This window comes from Felis catus, chromosome A2 (assembly GCF_018350175.1).
Source record: "Felis catus isolate Fca126 chromosome A2, F.catus_Fca126_mat1.0, whole genome shotgun sequence".
Classification (NCBI taxonomy): Eukaryota; Metazoa; Chordata; class Mammalia; order Carnivora; family Felidae; genus Felis; species Felis catus.
Genome location: NC_058369.1, coordinates 24,398,123 through 24,419,442, shown reverse-complemented (window position 1 = coordinate 24,419,442; position 21,320 = coordinate 24,398,123). Strand labels below are relative to the sequence as shown.

Below are 21,320 nucleotides of genomic sequence, written 5' to 3'. Positions count from 1 at the left end.
CTCTTACGCTACTTGGCTCCTCAGTTTTCTGACCTGCAAAATGGAAATACTTGTGAAGATTGGAGGACATAGAACATGGACAGATTTAGCACAGTATCTGAGACTACTCCAAAATGTTGGCTACTATTGTCAGCATTCTACAGGAAATGAAAGCAAAGTGGAGGGTGAGAGGGAAGAATTAATAAGGGTGTGCGTGTGTAGCCTTTTCCAGTAGATGGGATTTGAACTGGGCTTTTGAGATATTGCAGTGAATGAAGGGAATAGAATAGTAGGGGCAATCTGGGGACTGTGTTGGGGGGGGGTGTGGATGGAGGAATGTGAGATATGGTGGAGGATAAGATTGGTGGGCGATATGATGCTTTTTTTCTAAGAAATGCCTTTTGCGTTCGTTTTGAGACCATGTTGCCAGCTGTCTGTCCATCATCCCTTCCTCATCTGACCACTTAGGCTATTCATTTCACCATGCTGGGCTCTCTTGGGGAGCTATTGGGAGGGTTGTATGAGAGAGGCTGTGAAGAGGACCTAAGCTGGCTCAGGCACAGAGAAAACACTTGGCAATGGATGGTAGATGCTCTTGTTTTAGTCATGTGCTGGAGGGTGCCCTGGGCACGGGGGGGCTAGACGGGGATTCAGAGCCTTCTCGTAGATAGTTTGTAATGTAGCTCCTGAATATTTAGTACCTGGCTTGGGATCCCATTCCTCCTGCTTCTAGACTGAGACCTGTTTTTTTTTTTTTTCCCCTGGACCTCCTGAGGACTAGAGCTTGTCAGGGCTTCCCCCTGCTGCCAGCTTGCCCTATGAGGTCTCTGCCAAGGCCTCCCATTGACCAGCTCTGTCTATGTCTGAACTCCACATGTGACTCATCATTGCCCTTCTGCCTAGACTACCTCTCTTGTATTACACTTTTACAATGGGACCATTTGCTATCCTAGGGGCATCTTCTTTTTGTGACTATTCCTGCCTCCTCCTAGGGTGCATGACCCTTTCCCATCTCACTGCCCTTCCTGCATTGGCTTGTCTTAATGCCCTCTGAACTCCAGATAGTCAGGAAGATAGTAGCTTTTAACTTGACTCACACTATTAAATAAATATTAAATAGCCAACAGTAATTGAACTATGTTCCAGGTACTCTCTAGGCACCATTGCATACTGGCTTTATACCTTTTAACTCATTTCATATCCTGATAACAAATGGGGTGGGTGCAGCTATTGTCCCCATTTACAGATGGGACCATGAGTCACAGAGAGATCTAGCACCTTGTCCAAGGTTTTACAGCTGGTATGTAGTAAAGCCAGAAGCTACTTGCAAATGAGATTGCACTACATGTTTTACAGGAGGAAGGGACCACGGATCCCAGAGATTTAAAAAGAATTTTCAAATCTGATTTTTCATTTTTTTAGGCACAATCTTTAGGGATCTCTTTCTGACAGCATTAATAGTTTTATTACTCAGCCTCATACTCAAAAGGGAGTTGCCTGGCTAAAGTGTCAATTCATGGTAAAGATGAGCCATTTTGAGCTGTGAAATGTGTGGTGCTACCTGTCTTAGTCCTTTGACTTGTGCTTGTTGTCACTTATGTCAGTCCTTTTGCTTCAGTTTTCCATTAATTTTAGTAAAACAATAAGGTAAAATTCATAAGAACATTCCAGAGTTGCACACAATCTGCTGCAAAGATTAGATGGTAAGGATTTTAAGCAGGTTTAGGGTTGGCTTGCAAACAGCACCAACAGGTTTTGTTTACCATTTGAAACCTTAAACCTCCAATTCAGTGAATGGGTGATGGTGTAAAAGGCTCCATCTATGTTGCCTAAAAGCCAGATGTTTGCAAGGACCACCTATGTATAAGGCAGTTCTCTGGGGGACTGGTCCCAGATCATTCATGTGAGACCTCTTCTTTGTCCCACACATTTATGGTCACACCATTTCTGGTTCAGGAGCATCTTCATTTGATGCAGGAGAGTGTTAGCTTATAGCTGCCAAAATGGCTGCCCCACTTTTTAGCTGTTTACTAAGATGTGTAAGGATGGACGTAATTGTCAGACTGCATGTAGAATGGCCAATTCTTGGCACCACATTTTAGAAAAGAGATTGGAACCTGGAACTTTTTCAGAGAAGGGTCACCAAGATGGTTCTTATTTTGGCTCTTATGTTCTACTGAGAATGATTCAAGGACCTGGACATATTTCAGGTAGAAAGAAAAGTCTGTAGGAGAAAGAGGCTTCTAATACTTGGAGTGCCATCTTATGAAAAAGAGGTGGATTTGTTCTCTGGAGGCTGCAAATCAAAAGTTTGGCTGACCTTTTGGAGAATGACAACTAAGGATCCAAATCTCAGCTTTGCTTCTTAGTGGTGTGGTCTTGGGCTGCTTCATTATCTACTCTGAGGCTTAGGCCTTCTCCTGATAAATGGGGATAAGATTAGTGCTTGCCTCCCAAGTGTGGGGGGTTAGATCAGATATTTCATGTTAAATACTTAGCACAATGTTTGGGACATGGCAAAGCCTCTGTGGATGGCCAGCGTGAGTGTTATTATTAAATTCTGTGTAGTGAAGAACCGGACCAAATGGAGGAGAGTTAGAAGGAGCAGATTTTGACTTAGCATATGGAAGGAGAGAACTTCTCTAGCTGCGCGCTCGGTCGAAGAGGACGACCTTCCCTGATAGAGGAGGACCGTTCTTCGGTCAAGGGTATACGAGTAGCTGCGCTCCCCTGCTAGAACCTCCAAACAAGCTCTCAAGGAGAGAACTTCTCAACTGTCAGAATTGCTTTTTGGATCTGACTGCCTAGATCTGAAATTGTCCAAACTTCAGCTCAGTGACCCACATCAGGGAAAGGAAGGAATTCACGTTGTGAGTGAGAAGCTATGCCAGCTAGTTCCTTTGGGGCTTTCCAATTCTATGAACCCTCTGTATTTTACACTATAAGGTTTTACTACAGATGGGTCTTTGAAATGAAAATTTGCAGCAAAAGGAAGACCAAGCCCCCCCCCCCCTTTTTTTTTTGGTGAAAATGTCACCATGACTACCACAGCGTGTTCCTTCATGGGCTAAAGTGTGGCATGTGTCTTCAGCCAGGGAAGTTGTCTGCGTAGGAGCCGCCCTCTGCTCCTGTGATGTGTAGCCATCTGGACCGTGGGGGTGTGCAGGGAACACACTGTTGATTCATATGCCACCCCCTGCTGGCATCTCTAAAATGGGCCCTCTAGCTGGAGGTGTGAAGCAACCAGCCTCTCTCTCCCATGCCTTTTCCAAGTACTCGACAGAGAAAGGGACATGAGGAAAAATGTGTAAAGATCCAGGAACGTGGAACGATGGTTGGGTGGCCCCTGTGGGCAACTGGGCAGGTGTATCCATCTTTCTATGGATAGATACGGGTGCTGTGGCCAACAACTCACACTTGTGATCTTTATTGGGAGGTGTGCCTTTGGGTGACTAGAGTTGCCAAACTTCCTCCTGCTCAGAAGTGCCCAGGCAGCCCACAGGCAGTGACTTCCTAGAGCAGGGTTATGAGGGCCAGCCTCCTTGTCTCCAGTGAGACAGATCCTACAGCACAATTTAGTCCCTAGAGCTCCCAGCAGGCTCAGGCTCAGGCTCAGGCTAAATTTTCTATACAACAACACCCTTGCTTAACTTCCTTTTCTTCTCTGTATGATTTATTTTCTTCTCATATGGGTTCCCCTGTGAGCTCTCCCTTAATAAATTACTTGCATAAAAGTCCCTGTCTCAGGTTCTGCCTCTCAGGAATATGACCTAAGACATACAAGTAGACTAAGGTAAGTGGCCTGGGTACTGCTCAGAGCACCTGATGCCATGCTTTGTAAGAAAGAGCAGATAGAATAGGACTCTTTAGTAAGAAGGATTTTGGACCAGGAAGCTGTCATCATGCAGGGGACTGTGATTTGTTCTTTAGTTCTTGGATGAATAGAATGGATGTCTGTATATATAAGCTTCAGGGGCATATATGATACCTCAGTGTGGGGAGAGCTGTCTAACAGGGGAGTCAAAAGGTTAGTGAAAGATTAACTACCTTATGTTAGATTTCTATTGCTGCCATAGCAAACTAGTCCACATTTAACAGCTTAAAACAATGCAAATTTATTAACTCACAGATCAGCAGTCCTGGTACAGCATGGCTCAGTTGGATCCTTTGCTTTGAGTCTCATGAGGCCAAAACCAAGCTGTTGTTAGGACTTAGCTCCTTTCTAGAGGCTTTTGAGATCAATCTGCTTCCAAGCTCATTCAGGTTGTTGGCCAAATTTAGTGCCTTGTATTTGTAAGATTGAAGTCCCTATTTCCTTGTTGACTATCAATGGAGGACCATCTTTATTCCCTAGAGACCTCCTCTGGTCATTGCGCATGTCCCCTATGTCTCAGAACCGACAGTGGCATATTGAATTCTTCTCGTACTTAGGGTCTCTCTGACTTCCCCATCTGCTGCATCTCTCTTCTGCCTCCAGTCATAGGAACTTCTGAGCTTTGAAAGGGCTCAAGTGATTAAATTGTACCCACCCAAATTATCCAGGATAACTTTCCTATTTTAACATCTATAACCCTAATTGTATCTGCAAAGTCCCTTTTTCCATGCAGTGTAACATATTCACAGAAATATATATTCACAGAAAATAGGAGTAGATATCTTTGGTATGGGGCATTATTCTGCTGGCTCCACTCTACCACCTGTCCCCCAGAGATGCACATCCTTCCCAAATAAAAAATGCATTCTCCCAACCCAAGGTCTACAAAGCTCTTATCCCAAAGCCCCATATCATCTGAATCTTATCAGTTCAAAAGTCAATCATCTGAATTATCTACATTGTGTATGGATGAGGCTCTGGGTGTAATCTGTTAAATCCAACTCCTGAGGCACAATTCCTTGCCATCAGTGGACCTGTGACACTAAAGAAACAGTTTATCTGCTCCTAACAGACAATGATGGGACAGGCAGAGGTAACAGTTATAGACATTCCAGTTCAGATGGGAGAAATGGAAAGTAAAATGGAGTCACTAGACCAATGCAGTTTCAAAATCCAGCTGGGAAAACTCCATTAGGTTTCAAGACCCGTGAATAATCCTTGTGGTTCTTGGCTCCACACTAAAAGCCTATAGCATCCAATTTTCTCAGGTGCTCTTCTATCCAAGTACTGACCAGGCCCAAGCTTGCTTAGCTTCCCAGAGCAGATGAGATCAGATGTGTAGGCTGGGGTGAATGAGCAGGATGCTGCTGACAGCACGTAACATTGTACTGTATAAGACATAGTGGACAAAATAATGAGTGCTTAGAAAGAAAGACTTTGGACCACCCACATGTACTCCTCAGTGAAGCTTTCCGCAGTCCTTCCCTCAACAGGCCTGGATGCTTGCCTCGCATTCTCCCCCATAACATATTGTTCAGAACTGGTGGAGTCCTTCCAGGGAACTGAGAAACAGACCACAAGTCAGATTTGCATACCTGTTAAAATCTTAGATGTCTGTAGAGCAGGAAGCAACCACAAATAGCAGTATAAACCAAGTGTTATATTGGTAATTAAGGGTGTGAGTTTAGGTGTCAGACAGGGTGGTTACACTCTCAAGTCTTACTAGCACTGTAATCTTAGGAATACTACTTACCTCTCTGAGTCTGAGTGTTTGCAGCGTTCCCAAGGGGGTGGTAACTCCTACCTATAAGGATGCTATGCAGATCCAGTCAGGAGCTAGATGGGAAGTATGGGGCTTGGCATATGGTAAACATTCTGTAATTGGTGGCTGCTGTTATTATTTCAGTCTTGTATTCTAGCTATGCACTCCCTCTACCACCAGAAAATCAAGTTCCTTGAGACCTGGTATGATATTTCATTTATCTTTGTTATCTATGCATTGTCTAGCATGTATTAGATTCTCAGTAGCTATTGAATTAAATAACTAAACTTTATTGTTATTCTTAGGACATTGCTAATGCCATTGGCCAAATATTTGGATCCTGGCATCTTATTCTATTAATTTCTATGGTTCCCAGGATCATAACCTCGAAAGGACCATGATAAATCTGCCAAAGAGTCTTTACTGCAAGTTTAGGAAAAGGAATAGGTTATATATTAAAACAGACTAAGGGAAATGTATGTGTGTACGGATTCATGGTGTATGATCTTAGATTCCCAAATGTTTATTTTTTGTGAAGACTGAAAAAATCTAACAATAAGTTTATATTACATTTGTGTATTTCCATGGAAACTGTTTTCCCATCTCTCTAGGATCTGAAGGCTTCTGTTTAAGACCAGGATTTTAATGAGGGCCTACATGGCCTTACACAGTCTGTCTCCTCCCCAGCCCTTACCCCTTGGGTCTCATCTCCTACCACTGTATTCATCACTTCCTCCACTCTAACACTGGGCCACTCACTGTACCTTGAGCCCTGTCGGCATGGTTTCACTTCCATTGAGATTGCCTGCACTAGAATGCAAGTTTCACGAAGGCAGGGATTCTCTGTGTGTTTCCTGGGCACATAGTGGGCCTTCAGCAAGTATTTCTTGAATTGAATTATTCAGGCAGACCTAGCTAGTGGCAGTGCTCTAATAGTAGCCAGTGTCAGACTGCAGAACAAGTGGGTAGGGAATGCATTCTGTCAGGCTGCATTGTCTGATGTACTTTCAGGAATACTAATAATCATTCAGGAGCAACAACAATAATAAGGATAAGTTTCAGTTACTGCTAACGTCCTGTTTGCCAGCCCAGGTGAATACTTCACATGCTTATCTCACTTCAATTTCACCATCCTGAGTATAGAAAATTCAGGAACTTACCCATCATCACACACCTGCTAGGTAGAGACGACTAGGTCTGTTTTACTGTATAGGGTGAATTTTAAGACTTTTTCTGAGCTTTACCTTCCAGATAGTAAGGTTTTGAGGCACCCGGGTGGCTCAGTTAGTTAAGCGTCCAGCTCTGTTTCGGTTCAGGTCATGATCTCACTGTTGGTGGGATTGAGCCCTGTGTTGGACTTCTCACTGACAGTATGGAGCCTGCTTGGGATTCTCTCCCTGTCTCTCTGCTCCTCCCCTGCAAACACATACTCTGTCTCTCAAAATAATAAATAAAACAAGCATTTGAATAGTGAGGTTTCATTTTTAACTTTTGGTATTAATTTGTTTTATTGTGTATGGACAAAGAATGTGGCCTGTATCACTTCTGCCTTTGGAATCTGATTAAAGTTTTTTTTGGTGGTCTGATACATGCTCAGTCTGTTTAAATATTCCATGGAATCTTGAAATAGAGGTCTGTAGGATCCAAAGTTCACTGTAATTGTCTCTCAGTTTAATCTTACTAATTATATCATTATATCATTTAAATATTTTAGGTTATTTTTTAAATGCTTGATTTATCAAAAATTGAGAAGGATGTTAATATTTGAAAGTAATTATTTTTTTCCTCTATTTCTGCATGCCTAACCATGCTTATTATTTACGTTTTAATATCTAATATGGGATATCAGTACCATACAACTGCTATTGAGATGAATTTCTTTAAATTTTCAAGTCCTCAAGAAAGGAGTGAAAAATGGAAGATGGAATTGAAGGAGAAATAGGGAGATGACTATAATGAAAGAAGCCAATGGAGATACAGGTGTCAGCTTCAAATATCAAATCAAAACCATGTGGTGAAACATGGGCAGTATAGCACAGTGGTTAGGAGCAGAGGCCCTGGACCCAGACTTCTCAGGACAAGTTCCAGGAGTGCAATTCAGTAGATTGTGCAGGTTACTGACTCCTTTATGATTCCATGTCTTTGAGTGAAACATGATGATAATAACTGTATCTGCCTATGGAGGTTATTATGATGATTAAACAAGTTAATATTTGTAAAGTGTTTAGAAGGGTGCTTAGCACATAGTAATGTATAAGTAACTATTAGCTATTACCATCCTTCACATCAGATTCCTTTTGGTCCAAAGGTATTATAGAACTTCTAGGCGTATAAGTGCAATGTCATTTGTACTCTTTCAGTCAGTCAGTATTTATTGAGCACTTACTCTTTGCAGGCACTATGTTAGTTACTGGGAATATAACAGACATACAAAGTCCCTGTGCTTATGGAGTTTACCACCCAATGGTGAACACAGACATGAATCCACTAATTTTATAAGTTAGTGTCAAATCACAGCCATTTTCAGTGATATAAAGGAAAGGTACACAATGCTATGAGCGTGTATCTGAGGATGCAGGATGTGGACTAGTCTGAAGGGTCAACTAATGGCCTTTCTGTGATGTATTTGTAATCGATGGCTTTGTGACAAATACTCAGTGTGTGAAACAATGAACACTTATTATCTCACAGATTCTGTGGATCAGGAATATGGGAGTTGCTTAGCTGGATGGTTCTGGCCCAGAGCTTCTCATGAGGTTGCAGTCAAGCTGTTGGGCAGGGCTCAGGCATCTGAAGGCTTCACTGGGGCTGGATGATCCACTTCTGCTAAGGCTGATTCACATGGCTGTCGGCAGGAGGCCTCAGTTTCATAGTGCATGGGCCTCTCCATAGGGTAGCTTGAGGTATTTTCATGATGTGGCAGCTGGATTCTCCCAGAGCAGGTGATCCAAGATTGTGAGCAAGAAGGAAGCCTTGTCTTTTTTTTTTTTTTTTTCAATGTTTATTTATTTGTGGGACAGAGAGAGACAGAGCATGAACGGGGGAGGGGCAGAGAGAGAGGGAGATACAGAATTGGAAACAGGCTCCAGGCTCTGAGCCATCAGCCCAGAGCCTGATTTGGGGCTTGAACTCACGGACTGTGAGATCGTGACCTGGCTGAAGTCGGACGCTTAACCGACTGCGCCACCCAGGCGCCCCGGAAGCCTTGTCTTTTATGACCAAGCCTCAAAAGTCACAAATGTCACTTCTACTATATTCTGTTTGTTAGACTGAGTTACTTAGCTCAGTCCAGAGTCAAGGGGAAGATATTTAGGCTCCACCCTATAAAGGGAATGTCAAAGAATTTGTAGACATTTGAAACTACCCATATGAGGAATTTTTTTTTTTTTCTGAGATGGCTAGGATGAGTGTTGAAAATGTCCTGGACCAGGATTGACAGATATTTTTTTTTTTATGTAAAAGGCCAGATAGTAAATATTTCCAGCTTTGCAAAGTCATATGGTCTCAGCTATAACTACTGAACTCTGTCACTGTAGCATGAAGATCATAGACAATATGTAAATTAATGGAAATAACAGTGTTTCAATAAAACTTTATTTACCAAAACAGATGGTGGGCTGGATTTGGCCTGTGGGCTGTGGTTTGCTGATCCCTGTACACAAAAAGAGAACAAAAAGGGTAGAGGATTATTCCAAGCAGAAGAAACTGAATGTTTCAGAAAGAAAAGAACTGTTATGCAGTTAAAAATGTAAAGATACCTAAAAGAGATTTGTTTTTTTTTCATGTATTGTGTTTCATGTACTGTTTATTGCAACATTGTTTGTAGTGAATAAAAAGAGTGGGAAACACTTATTTACACAGATAAATTTTGAAAACATAAGTATTGTTGAGGTAAAAACCAAAATGCAAAAGCTTTGTGCAAGGTGGACAGCTGGTATTTATGTAAATTAAAAAAGAATGCACTCTGTTGTTAAATTTATACTATTTACAAGGACATACATATTTTCTAAAAGCACAAAAACATGCATGAGAAATATACCAACTTTTAGATAATGGTTTCTCTCCAGAAGAATGGAGATAGGGAGGGCTGTGGGACTCCAACAAGTTCTGTTATGTTTATGGTTTGAAAAAATTTTAAATTGTGGTTAAATACACAGAACATAAACGTTACCATCTTAACCACTTTTAAGCATACAGTTCAGTAGTATTAAGTATGTTCACATCATTGTGCAAGCAATCTCTTGCTCTGTACCCATTAAACAACAGCTCCATTATTTCCCTACCTTCAGTCCCTGGCAGTCAGCATTCTGCTTTCTGTTTCTGTAAGTTTGGCTACTCTGGATACCTCATGTAAGTGAGATCATTCAGTATTTGTCTTTTTGTGACTGCTGTGTTTCACTAAATGTAATACCCTTAAGGTTCATCCATACTGTAGTATGTGTTAGAATCTTGTCCTTTTTTAAGGCTAAGTAATATCCCATTGTAATTATGTACCACATTGTGTTTATCCATCCATCTGTTGATGGATGCTTCCACATTTTGGCTGTTGTAATAATGCTTCTGTGAACATGGGTATATACACCTAAATCAAAGTTTTGATGAAAGAAATGAGTTAAATAGTACCCTTTGCAAATATAGTAGCCTGAGACTCTTTCCTCCTTCTATTCTCCCACAGCACATTCCAGTCAAACTTGACTCACACTGTCCACCAAAACTGCTCCAGTCACTGTTACTAATGACCTGAGTGCTGCTAAGTCCTGTGGTCCATCTTCTGGCCTCCTCCCATTGACTTCTCAGCAGCAGTGATAAGAATATCAATTTTGCATCATGGACTCCTTTCTTCACTTGATTTCTGGGATGGTATACTACTGGTTCTCTTCATACCTCATTGGGATTCCTTCTCAATTTCATATGCTGCTTCCTCCTCACTTCTCAGACCCCTTAATTTGGGTCACCCCTGGGCTCAGTCTTCTTTCCCCTCCTCTTCTTTCTATGCACAGTCCCCAGTTGATCTCATCTAGGCTCCCAGCTTTAGGTACTATCTACTGGATGATCCTAATTTTTTATTTGTAGCTCTTCTCCCCTCAAATCCAGCTCATATGTCCATCCGCCCACTGAGTTCTCCACTTGAATGTCTTATAGTGTCACAAATGTAACACATGCAAAACTAAACTCTTGGTTCCCATAACTCCCACTTCTCCTCTCCAATCTTCCCTATCTTGGTATTCCAGCTGCATTCTTCCTGTTGTCCAGAATACAAGTCATGAAGCCATCCTGTACTTTTCTCTTTCTGGAGTCTCCAGGCAATCTATCAGGAAGTCAAGTCAACTTCACCTTCAAAACATGTCTAAACTCAGTTCTTTCTCTTTGCCTCCATTCTGTCACCCTGGTCCCAGGCTCTATCATCCTTTGCTAGGGTTTTCCCGTTGCTTATTACTAGTCCTTATGGTTCTTCCCTTACCTCCTTCCTCAACCCCAAATTATACTGCAGTCCAGCAGGCAGAGTAATTTAAGGATGTACTTTATATTGTGGTTTGTCTTTGCTCAGAACCTTCCAGTGGCTTCCCATTTTTCTCAGAGTAAAACCAGTGTCCAGACAATGACTCCAGATGTAGAACTCACCTTCTCATCATCCTGCACCCCTGCATATCTCTGACCTACTACTTTCCCATCCCTTATCCAGCGCTAGCCAGGTACTTAAATGTTTGCTATTCTCTCTGCGTGGAACATCTGTACGACTGGTTCTCCCACGTCTTATAGATTTTTGCTCAAATGTCACCTTTGCATGAAGCTTTTCTGATCACCTATTTAAAATTACAATTGATCCCCTCACATAGTGTGTCCTGTTCCATCTTTCTGACTTATTTTCCTTTAAAGCACTTACAAACTGGTTTGGTCTCCTTTTAAAATTATTATGCCTCTCTCTTGTTGGAATTTGAAATTAAAAACTCATAAGGGCTGGGGAATCTATCTGCTTGGCTCACTGCTGTATTTCCTATATGCCCTGCATCAAGTTACTATTTGAATATATAAATCTGGCATATCTTAAGACTGATGTGAGTAGGTGTTTGAGATTATAGTGTTACTTTCCTGTCAGCTTCTTCAATTGGTTTTGTCCCTCAAGAGTGATAACTTAAAAATATGGCCTGAGATTCTTTGGCACTTTTCCCTAGAATTGAGCAGGCTTGCAACTGTTTCAACCAACAGAGCATGGCAGAGGTGATGCTATGGGACTTCCAAGGTTAGGTAATAAAGGGCCATGCAGTCTTTGGCTTATTTGCTGGAACGCTTGCTCTTGGCATCTTTACACCTGAAAGTAAGAGGTTGATACCCTGATGCTGCCATGCTATGAGGAAGTCTAAGCCACGTGGAGATGCCATATACAGGTGTCACCATATATAGGTGGCAATTCTAGCTAAACCCAGCTTTCAAGTCTTCTTCCAGCCAATATACCATATACATCTTGGAATTGGATCCTCCAGTCCCAGCTGTTCTAGCCCCTGACATCATGCTTTAGAAACAAGCTTTCCCTAGTCTATCCTTTAGAAGTTCATGATCTAGAATTCATGAACATAATCAAATGGTGCTAGTCTGGCACCACTAAATTTGGAGTGGTTTGCTCCATAGCAGTAGATTACTAGGACAGTAAGGGAGAGAGGTCAGATGAAAATAGTGGATAGAAAGTCAAGATTTGAGGTGTTTTTTTTTTTCCTACTGAAGAAAGTAGATGGTGTGTGCAAACATTATTCTTCCAGTTTCATTTTGGAAGCTAGTGTCCATCCACATTAACTCACTAGACTCTAGATTCTCATTAACTGCCAAGAAATGTCATCCCAATGAACTACTTGAGATTTCATGTTTAAAATTTTGAGTTCTTGGTATGTTTCCATTTTGGTCACCTGGAGGAGCTGGCAGTTTTAGACTAGCTATGGCCAAGTGAGTAATGAAATTATGGGAGAATATATAACCTGGGTTTCTGTGTCACAGTAAGATATTAAAGTTTTTGATGCTGCCAGTTTTATTTTTATTATGTTTTTAGAACTGAGAATTGGTGTGATTAGAAATTCCAGCCAGAGATCAGCATTTCAGAGTCAGCTGCCTATTAAAAATCTGGATGTTCTCAGAAACCTAGTGATAGAGCTTCTTATTCTGTAGCTCAGAGTAGGGAAGAGGTGTGCCCAAGGCCTCAGGCTGGGACTGTGGGCTCCTGACTCTCCACTCCCTGTACAGTGCCCTTTCCTCTCAGTAAGTGTTTTTTAGCCTGTAGTCTGGTTCAAAGATGAACCCCCAGGTACTGGACCAGGTCCTGTGAAGCAGCTGAAATGGTGCACACCGTTTTGTTTGTATGTGCTTTTGTACTCATTTGTAAAGAGAATCTATACCTTCCATCTAATTCTTACAGAGATCAGTGACCCAGAAAAGTATAAGTCCACTGTACTTGATTAATACTGTCGTTTAACAACTACCAGAGTAAGTTAAATCTTGTACTACCTCATATCTACATCAGATGCTTCTAGGGAAATTCTTTAGTTAAGATTAATCCATAATGGGTGCATCTTTCAGATAGTTAGGCATAGTTGAAGCACCCACCAACCGACACGTCTTACTGTCAGTTTAGAAAAACTTGGTAAGCTCTCACACATTAAAATCACTTTTGTGATTCAAAAGCAACAAACAACACAGGGCTAATTAGGTATTATTTTTCCTTGTAGCCATTGCAGTAAAGGCAGAGAGGGCTGGGATCTTTACAGAGAGAGCCTGAAAGCACAGAGGCTAACTTAACAGAGGTTTATTTTTCACACACACCACCATCCCATGTTGGTGTTCAGTGACCTTTTTATATGGCATTTCAGGAACTCATTCTCCTTTTCTCTTGGGGTTCTACCAGCGTCTTGGGTCTTGGAGTACTTTACTTCCAGCCAGAAGACAGGAAAAGAGGGAGAATTGAGGACAGGGTAAAAAGTATTTATGGAAGTTGAGTTCCTAATTTCTGCCCATGTCCCACTGGCCAGAAATAAGTAATTTGGCACCATCATCACTGATACATGGGCAGTGGTGGTGGTGCTTCCTAGAAACACTCTACTTTAATGAAGAGGAGCACAAATCTTCTTGGTTGGGCAGTTGCTACTCTCTGCCACAGAGTGAGTGTTTTAAGGATGCTCAGTCTCAGAGATGGATGAAGTGTCTGAGATGGAACTTTCAGACCATCCATGATGTCTGCATGTGGATTACAATCTTCACTTACCTGACACCTTAGGAATTAAGGTGATCCTCAGAAACTTGAAGTCAGGATTGATTGAAATACAGTGTAGTTAAGATAGGAAAATTGCAATTTTCAGGTAACTGGAGATTTTGTTTCATTTTACATTTTAAGGAGTGATGACACAGAGCGTAAGGACCCAGTCTTGATTTTGAGCTGGTTTACATTATAATGGAAATTGTATAATTATAGCAAAGAAAACTCTTTCCATTTTTGCAAAACTATTGCTACAAGTTTAGCTTTGTTATTGCATGTTTGCTCTAAAAAATGTTTTTCTGCTTGGCAGAAATTACAACAACACATACCTTTACTCTATGGTTTTTATTTTCTCTTTGTGTTACTTAGTTGCGTCTTAATTATTTTTGCTTATTTTATGCAAACTCTCCTCAAATTATCTTATGATTTTTATTCTGGAATTTGGTTTGGCTATGGTATGAAATTACCATGAATTCATTTCTCAGACTTTTTCAGTAAGATGTTTTTAAAAAAATTTTTTAGGGGCGCCTGGGTGGCGCAGTCAGTTAAGCGTCCAACTTCAGCCAGGTCACGATCTCGCGGTCCGTGAGTTCGAGCCCCGTGTCAGGCTCTGGGCTGATGGCTCAGAGCCTGGAGCCTGTTTCCGATTCTGTGTCTCCCTCTCTCTCTGCCCCTCCCCCGTTCATGCTCTGTCTCTCTCTGTCCCAAAAATAAATAAAAAACGTTGAAAAAAAAATTAAAAAAAAATTTTTTTTAAATGTTTTATTTATTCTTGAGAGAAAGAGAGACAGAGCATGAATGAGGGAAGGGCAGAGCAAGAGAGGGACACAGAACCTGAAGCAGACTCCAGGCTCTGAGCTGTCAGCCCGACAGCTCGTGACCTGAGGCCCGAACTCATGAGCCGTGAGATCATGACCTGAGCTGAAGTCGGACACTCAACTGACGGAGCCACCCAGGCGCCCCTCATTAAGATGCTTTTGATACATATGGATCAGGATTAGTGACATGTGAAGTGTTTTTCTTCTACCCCTTACTATGGAGGAACTCTGACAAGTGACTTACTGTCCATTTTTTCATCTGTGAAATTTTATTAGTCCAGCGTGTACTCCCAAAAATCTTGGAAGTAACATTGAGGGCTAAAGAAGCTTTCTTTGGAGGTTGAATTCCTTATGTGATTCACCCAGTGGTATGCTGGAACTGGGTTGGACTGGTCCATGAAAGTCAAAATTGGAAACTTGTTCTAACAGCTGATGTTACAAATTAAATATATAAACTGATGCCTGGGTGGCTCAGTCACTTGTGTCTGACTTCAACTCAGGCCATGATCTCATGGTTCACAGGTTTGAGCCCTGCATTGGCCTCTGTGCTGATAGCTCAGAGCCTGGAACCTGCTTCAGATTCTATGTCTCCCTCTGTCTCTGCCCCTTCCCTGCTCATGCTCTGTCTCTCTCTCTCTCTAAAAAAAAAAAAAAAAACAAAAAAAAACAAAAAACAAAAAAAACAAACCTCAAACATTAAAAAAAGTTAAAAAAGAAACATTGTATTAAAACTCATAATTTCCTATTTTTTTGTTACATTTTACTGTTATCTGTAAAATGAACACAGATAACAGTATTCTTGATGTTATTACATGTAGTTGGTCCATATGGTATAAATACTGTACAATAGGGTACTATTGTGCCTCTCTTCCCAACTTTGCATTCAGTGACACCACTTAGGTAATTTGAAGTTGGCCATGGTGGGTGCTGGTTGTTAAATAAATATTTACCAGTAGCCAACTGGACTCACCACACAGAGGTTTGATTCTCCATAGCGTGATATTGAGGCTTGAAAAAGAGAAGTAGTTAGGCATTTATCCAGGGGATACAGGTATGCTGTTTCGAAGGGACACATGCACCCCAATGTTTATAGCAGCACTATCAACAATAGCCAACGTATAGAAAGAGCCCAAATGTCCATCGATGGATGAATGGATACAGAAGGTGTGGTATGTATATACAATGGAGTATTACTCGGCAATCAAAAAGAATGAACTCTTGCCATTTGCAACTATGTGGATGGAATTGGAGGGTATTAATGCTAAGTGAAATTAGTCAGAGAAAGACAAAAGTCATATGACTTCACTCATATGAGGACTTTAGGAGACAAAACCAGATGAACATAAGGGAAGGGAAACAAAAATAATATATAAAAACAGGGGAACAAAACAGAAGAGACTCATAAATATGGAGAACAAAATGAGAGTTACTGGAGGGGTGTGGGAGGAGGATGGGCTAAATGGGTAAGGGACACTAAGGAATCTACTCCTGAAATCATTGTTGCAGTATATGCTAACTAATTTGTATGTAAATTTTAAAAAATAAAAAATTAAAAAAAAAAGAAGTAGTGCCAGGGACATTGTAGGTAATAAAGGAAAGCTGCTTTTTAAAATGTAATATAATATAATATAATATAATATAATATAATATAATATAATATAATATAATATAATATAAGTATAGTATAATTTTTTGTTTTTTTTTAGGTTTATTTTTGAGAGAGAGAGAGAGGGAGGGAGAGAGGGAGAAGCAGAGAGAGAGGGAGACACAGAATCCGAAGCAGGCTCCAGGCTCTGACCTGTCAGCACAGAGCCTGATGCAGGGCTGGAACTCATGAACTGTGAGATTATGACGTGAGCTGAAGTTGGATGCTCAACTGACTGAGTCACCCAGGCGCCCCTTTTATTTTTATTTATTTAATTTTTTAAAAATGTTTTTTAAATTGTTTTTGAGAGAGAGAGAAAGAAAGAGAAGGAAGGAAGGAAGGAAGGAAGGAAGGAAGGAAGGAAGGAAAGAAAGAAAGAAGGAAAAGAAAAGAAAAGAAAAGAAAAGAAAAGAAAAGAAAAGAAAAGAAAAAAGAAAAGAAAAGAAAGTGAGTAGGAAGGGGCAGAGAGAGAGGGAGACACAGAAGGGAAGTTGCTTTTAAGGTCATTCCTTCAGAAAATTTCTGCCATTACCATGCAGCCTAAAAATGACCAGTATTGCTGGGTTATTTTAGACCAGGGCCTCCAAAAGGACACAGGCTTTCTTTCTGTCTCTATTCATAAGATGGGTTTGGTAATACTTGACTCTGTATCTTCCAAGGATATGTTAGGGAAAAATGTCTTTGTGAGACCATTTTGAATAATTAGGAAGCACTAATTCAAATTCTTCTCAAATTGGTGGTTGAGAAGTAGTTTTGCACAAGTTTGCTGGTGTGTGCCAGTGATGACTTTGGGAAGAAAATATGCTGTATTCCAGAGCTGTAGTGGTGATTTTCCAGGGCTGGTTCCTAGACATGTGCACCGTGTTCCATGACCAAGTCTTCTTGGGCCACTGGCAAATAAGAACAATATAATGGGATATGGGCAAAGATTGCTTGTTTTATTATCCTGGGAAGGATTATCTTTTATTGTGGAATTCTGTTTTTCTGGCAATACTTACATTAATATGTTCTGTCTTTATGAGATGGTGATGATAGTAGACGGTAGTGGTGGAATGAGATTTAATTTTAATACCTTTCCTTGGAAAAGCTAGAAATCATGTTAGTTCTCTTCCCTAAAGCCAAGGTAGTTTTTTGTTTGTTTGCTTTTCATTTTTAATGTCTGTGGCCCAGTGGAATGTGAAGGCCTAGAACTACTTCATGTTGAATTTAAATGATTTTTCTGGAAGCAAATAAATCTTATGAAATTACTCCATAGGTGACTAGTATCAGTGGCATGGACATGTGTGAGCACTGTTGTTTTTTCCTCTCATTGGCTGCTTTCATAAAACTGTTTATAATTATTACTAAGAAAATCAAAGTATAAACTGAACAAATCTTATCTTTATGTCTTCTGCCAAGGCAACTTTCAAAGTCTTTACAGAACTGTTCTTTGGAGAAGAGGCATAAAAAAAGTGAGCCTTCAAGGTTAAAATTGTGGTTATGTTGCTTGCTTTTTACCTGAAGTTATATTTGTCATATTCCAGAAGTTCTTGGGTCTGCATCTGGCTTTTTTGTATCCTCTCTAACACTGTTGATATTAATGCCAATTTTAATTTCTTGGCATCATGAGTGTATAAACATATCACACACAGATGTGATTTTGAACAAGGACCGAAACTGTAAATTAGGAAGCAAGATATTCACAGGGTTTCATCACATCAGTTCACTCCAAAAAGTAACACAGTTGTACTGAAAAGGTTTTAAATTGCTCATTTCAAACCTACCTCAGTAGCAAAATGCCATGCGTGCAGTGGATTTGCAACCACGTTAGTCATTTTCTTTCCTCCGTTTCCATGCTGTGTTTGTATTGGGAGCACAGAGAAATGTAATTTAGTAAATTATGATTTGATGGCTGGGCAACAGCCCCAGTGTTGAACAGTATTTGGACTATGATTACTTGCTGGCTTTGTCACAGTTGACATTAATTATTGATGGAAGTTTCAGAAATAGCGCATGTGCCAGGAGGTTTTCACTGGAACGCAGGCTCCAGGCAGGAGTGATGCTAAAGAGGGTGGGGGAAGAAGCACCTGTGGCTTGTTTATGTCTGTGCACAGCAAACCTGCACCCGGTGGGCTGTGTGGTACCTGTGTAAAGGTCATGGTGTAACGGAAGGATGAACCGTCAGGCTTATTTCTATCGTGTTCCTCCACAGGAATTGCACCGAAGAAGCCAACTTCAGCCGGAGCCAGCCAAGACGAAGGCTCTCCAGACTGTCATTGAAATGAAGGTAGGAGCTGTTCACATTTGTCAAAAACAGCTGTGCCTCCGGAGTTTGTTCTAACTTGATGGTGCCTAACATAAACACTTGAAATGAACCTTGTGTTTTTCTCTAGGCACCCTGGTGGGTGCTTTTCTTCTGGATCTTTTTGCTTTCTTGGGTACATTTAATTTATTGGCGCTTTAATTAGGATGCCTTTTCTGGGCAAAAGAATAAAGGACTCAAGTATCCCTTGGCTGAAAGGAGGGGTGGGTTCATTTCCAGAGCATGGCCAATGCTTTCAACCCTAGGGGAGGTTTTGTGTGTGCTTTAAAAGGAAATTTCTAAAGCTAGAATAATTTTTTCCCCCTTTTCATTCACATTACAATGAAAAGATATCTTAAGAAACTAAGGTTTGACAAAGAAGTTGACTTACATTCAATGAAGTCCTTAAATAATTAAAACTGTGCTATCAGGAAAATGTACTTTTCAAAGAATAGTACTTTCCCAGGACTCCAGTATTTTCTCCTAACCAAGTCTGGAAGTAATAATAACTTATTAAGTACTCATAACATAGCTGTGGAAGCATAGAGATATGCTATTTAAAAGAATTATAGATCCTCCTGGATGGATTTAGGGCATTTAAAGAATAATGAAATAAATGATGATGGCTAAGCCATGATGTATGATTAAGAAACAGATCTAAATGAAACCCATTGCTTTGTCAGTATCTAGAAATGTAAATAAAGGTTTTTTACTTTCAGTGTTTGCCAGAGGGAAGCAAATAGTGTTTATCTTAAGAGTAAATAATTCTTGATTTAAATTGTTTCATGAAGAAAAACATAACAGTGATGTTTACAATCTGATAATTCCATACTTGAATTTAACACTTGAGAGTTTGCTGGTCACCATTAGCCTACAAGAGAATTCCAAAACTTGCTGATAGGGTAATGATTTTTCTGTCTTTTATAGTGTATGATTTTGAATTGTCTGCCAAAAAATCCCTAAGTCCTGGAGAAAAAGAAATTAACACCAGCTATTGAATTTTTGGCATGTACAGTTCTGACTTAGGATTTTTTTAAAGGTGTTTTCTTTTTGTTTTCTTTTCTTTTTTCTTTCTTTTCTTTTCTTTTCTTTTCTTTTCTTTTCTTTTCTTTTCTTTTCTTTTCTTTTCTTTTCTTTTCTTTTCTTTTCTTTCTTGTCAATGACAATGTCTTCAAGTGAATTTTTGTGGAAATAATGTAGAACATTTGCTTTAAAACTGTATGTCCCCCGAGTGGGGTTACATGAGTCAAGGCACTCATAATGCATTTGCAGCAAATTGGTTTGAAAAATATCATCAAAGGAACCAAATGCCAATAAGAATGAACAATACTTGCTAATCTTGGCTCATCAATTCAGTTTGAATTTATGTAATTTGAACTTGTTTTGAAAAGAAACTTATCGTTCTACACTTGCGGGGGAGTGTTTCATAACTGAGATTTCTTCCTCACTTTACATTGGAACCAAACCTGAAATTTGGTTAGGGCTTTTTCTTTGTTTCTCTCTCTCTCTCTCTCTCTCTCCCTTTTAAAGAAAAGAAAAAAGAGAAAATATTTTATTTTATTTTTTGTAAAGAGTCACTCAATGTTTCTTCCACCCACCTGCATGCCTGCCATTCTGGTCTCTGGCACAGTTACTAATGGAAAAGAGGATGTATATAGAATGTATTTCCAAAGTATCTTTTCTTTTTAAAAAGAGTGAATTCCAGGAGTCTTTAGAAAAATCAGGAATGACATCTCTCCCAGTGCATTGGGCATTATCTTTGTAAAGGTCTCTATTCAGACAATTAATACTTTTTGGTGACTTTTAGAAGTAGAAAATCTGTTTAATTTCTACTATTTCTCATATCATATGTTTTATTTGAAAACAATAAAATAGTAAATAAATACACCCATTTATGCTATCTATATGGGAAGCTATAAAAACATGATTTTTAGGGCAAATCCACATTCATATATTATCAGTAAATTGAGTGTGGAGTTTTTCTTTTATGGATGCCCATGATGCTGGCTTATAAAACACATTTTTAGGACAAATGATGATCAATACACTTGTCAGGGAATTGAGCCAGGCGTTTTTCTGTTGTTGTTGTTGTTGTCGTTGTTGTTGTTGTTGTTTTGGACGTGTATTAATTTACCAAGCACTGCCTTCTGTTTTGTCAGTGGAGAAGTCTGGGTCCCATTAGCATCTATACTTACCATACATAAATTGAGTTATGGAGGCAGATGGTAGAGGGTCATCTTTTCAGCCATGTGTGTATCTTGTGACAGAGGCTGTGATCTCATCTGATTTTCTATATTACATCCCTGTGAAATTGGAGGGAATATTAGAAACCCATATTTTACAAGCCTTAGGGTTGACTATCAAATATAACTGACCCTTAAACCTGGTGGGTGGAACTCGAGACGCCATTGTGTTTGAACTTAAACACCTTTGGGTAAATACTGGTGTCATCTAGTGCCTTCTCAAAATCTAAGGTTAAAAGGAACTTTCCTAGAGAAAATTTGACCTGTAGTTTCAGGGAGATGACATGAATTAAGGGCTAATAATTTACCTCTACTAGTCCCTTGCTTCTTAGAGAAACTGAGGGTGAACTTCTGACCCCTCATTTTTTCCACACATACACTTTGCATCAACTTAAAGTTGTTTGTAGTGAAAATTTGTGAAACCTTGCCCTAATTCAAGCAGTTTTAGAAGTAGGGTCTGGTAGTTCTAGGAGATCTGTACG

The 21,320-nt window shown here is 40.1% G+C and overlaps 1 protein-coding gene across 9 annotated transcripts in view; it reads left to right on the top strand.

The window, feature by feature from the left end:
• ERC2 (ELKS/RAB6-interacting/CAST family member 2) overlaps window positions 1-21,320 on the top strand; it is a 923,200-nt gene that overhangs the window by 267,101 nt on the left and 634,779 nt on the right. For all 9 annotated transcript variants that reach the window (XM_045051699.1, XM_045051677.1, XM_045051694.1 and 6 more), the window contains one exon: window positions 18,506-18,580. In XM_045051699.1, coding sequence (XP_044907634.1) covers window positions 18,506-18,580 — 75 coding nt within the window. The remainder of the gene's footprint in view (window positions 1-18,505; window positions 18,581-21,320) is intronic.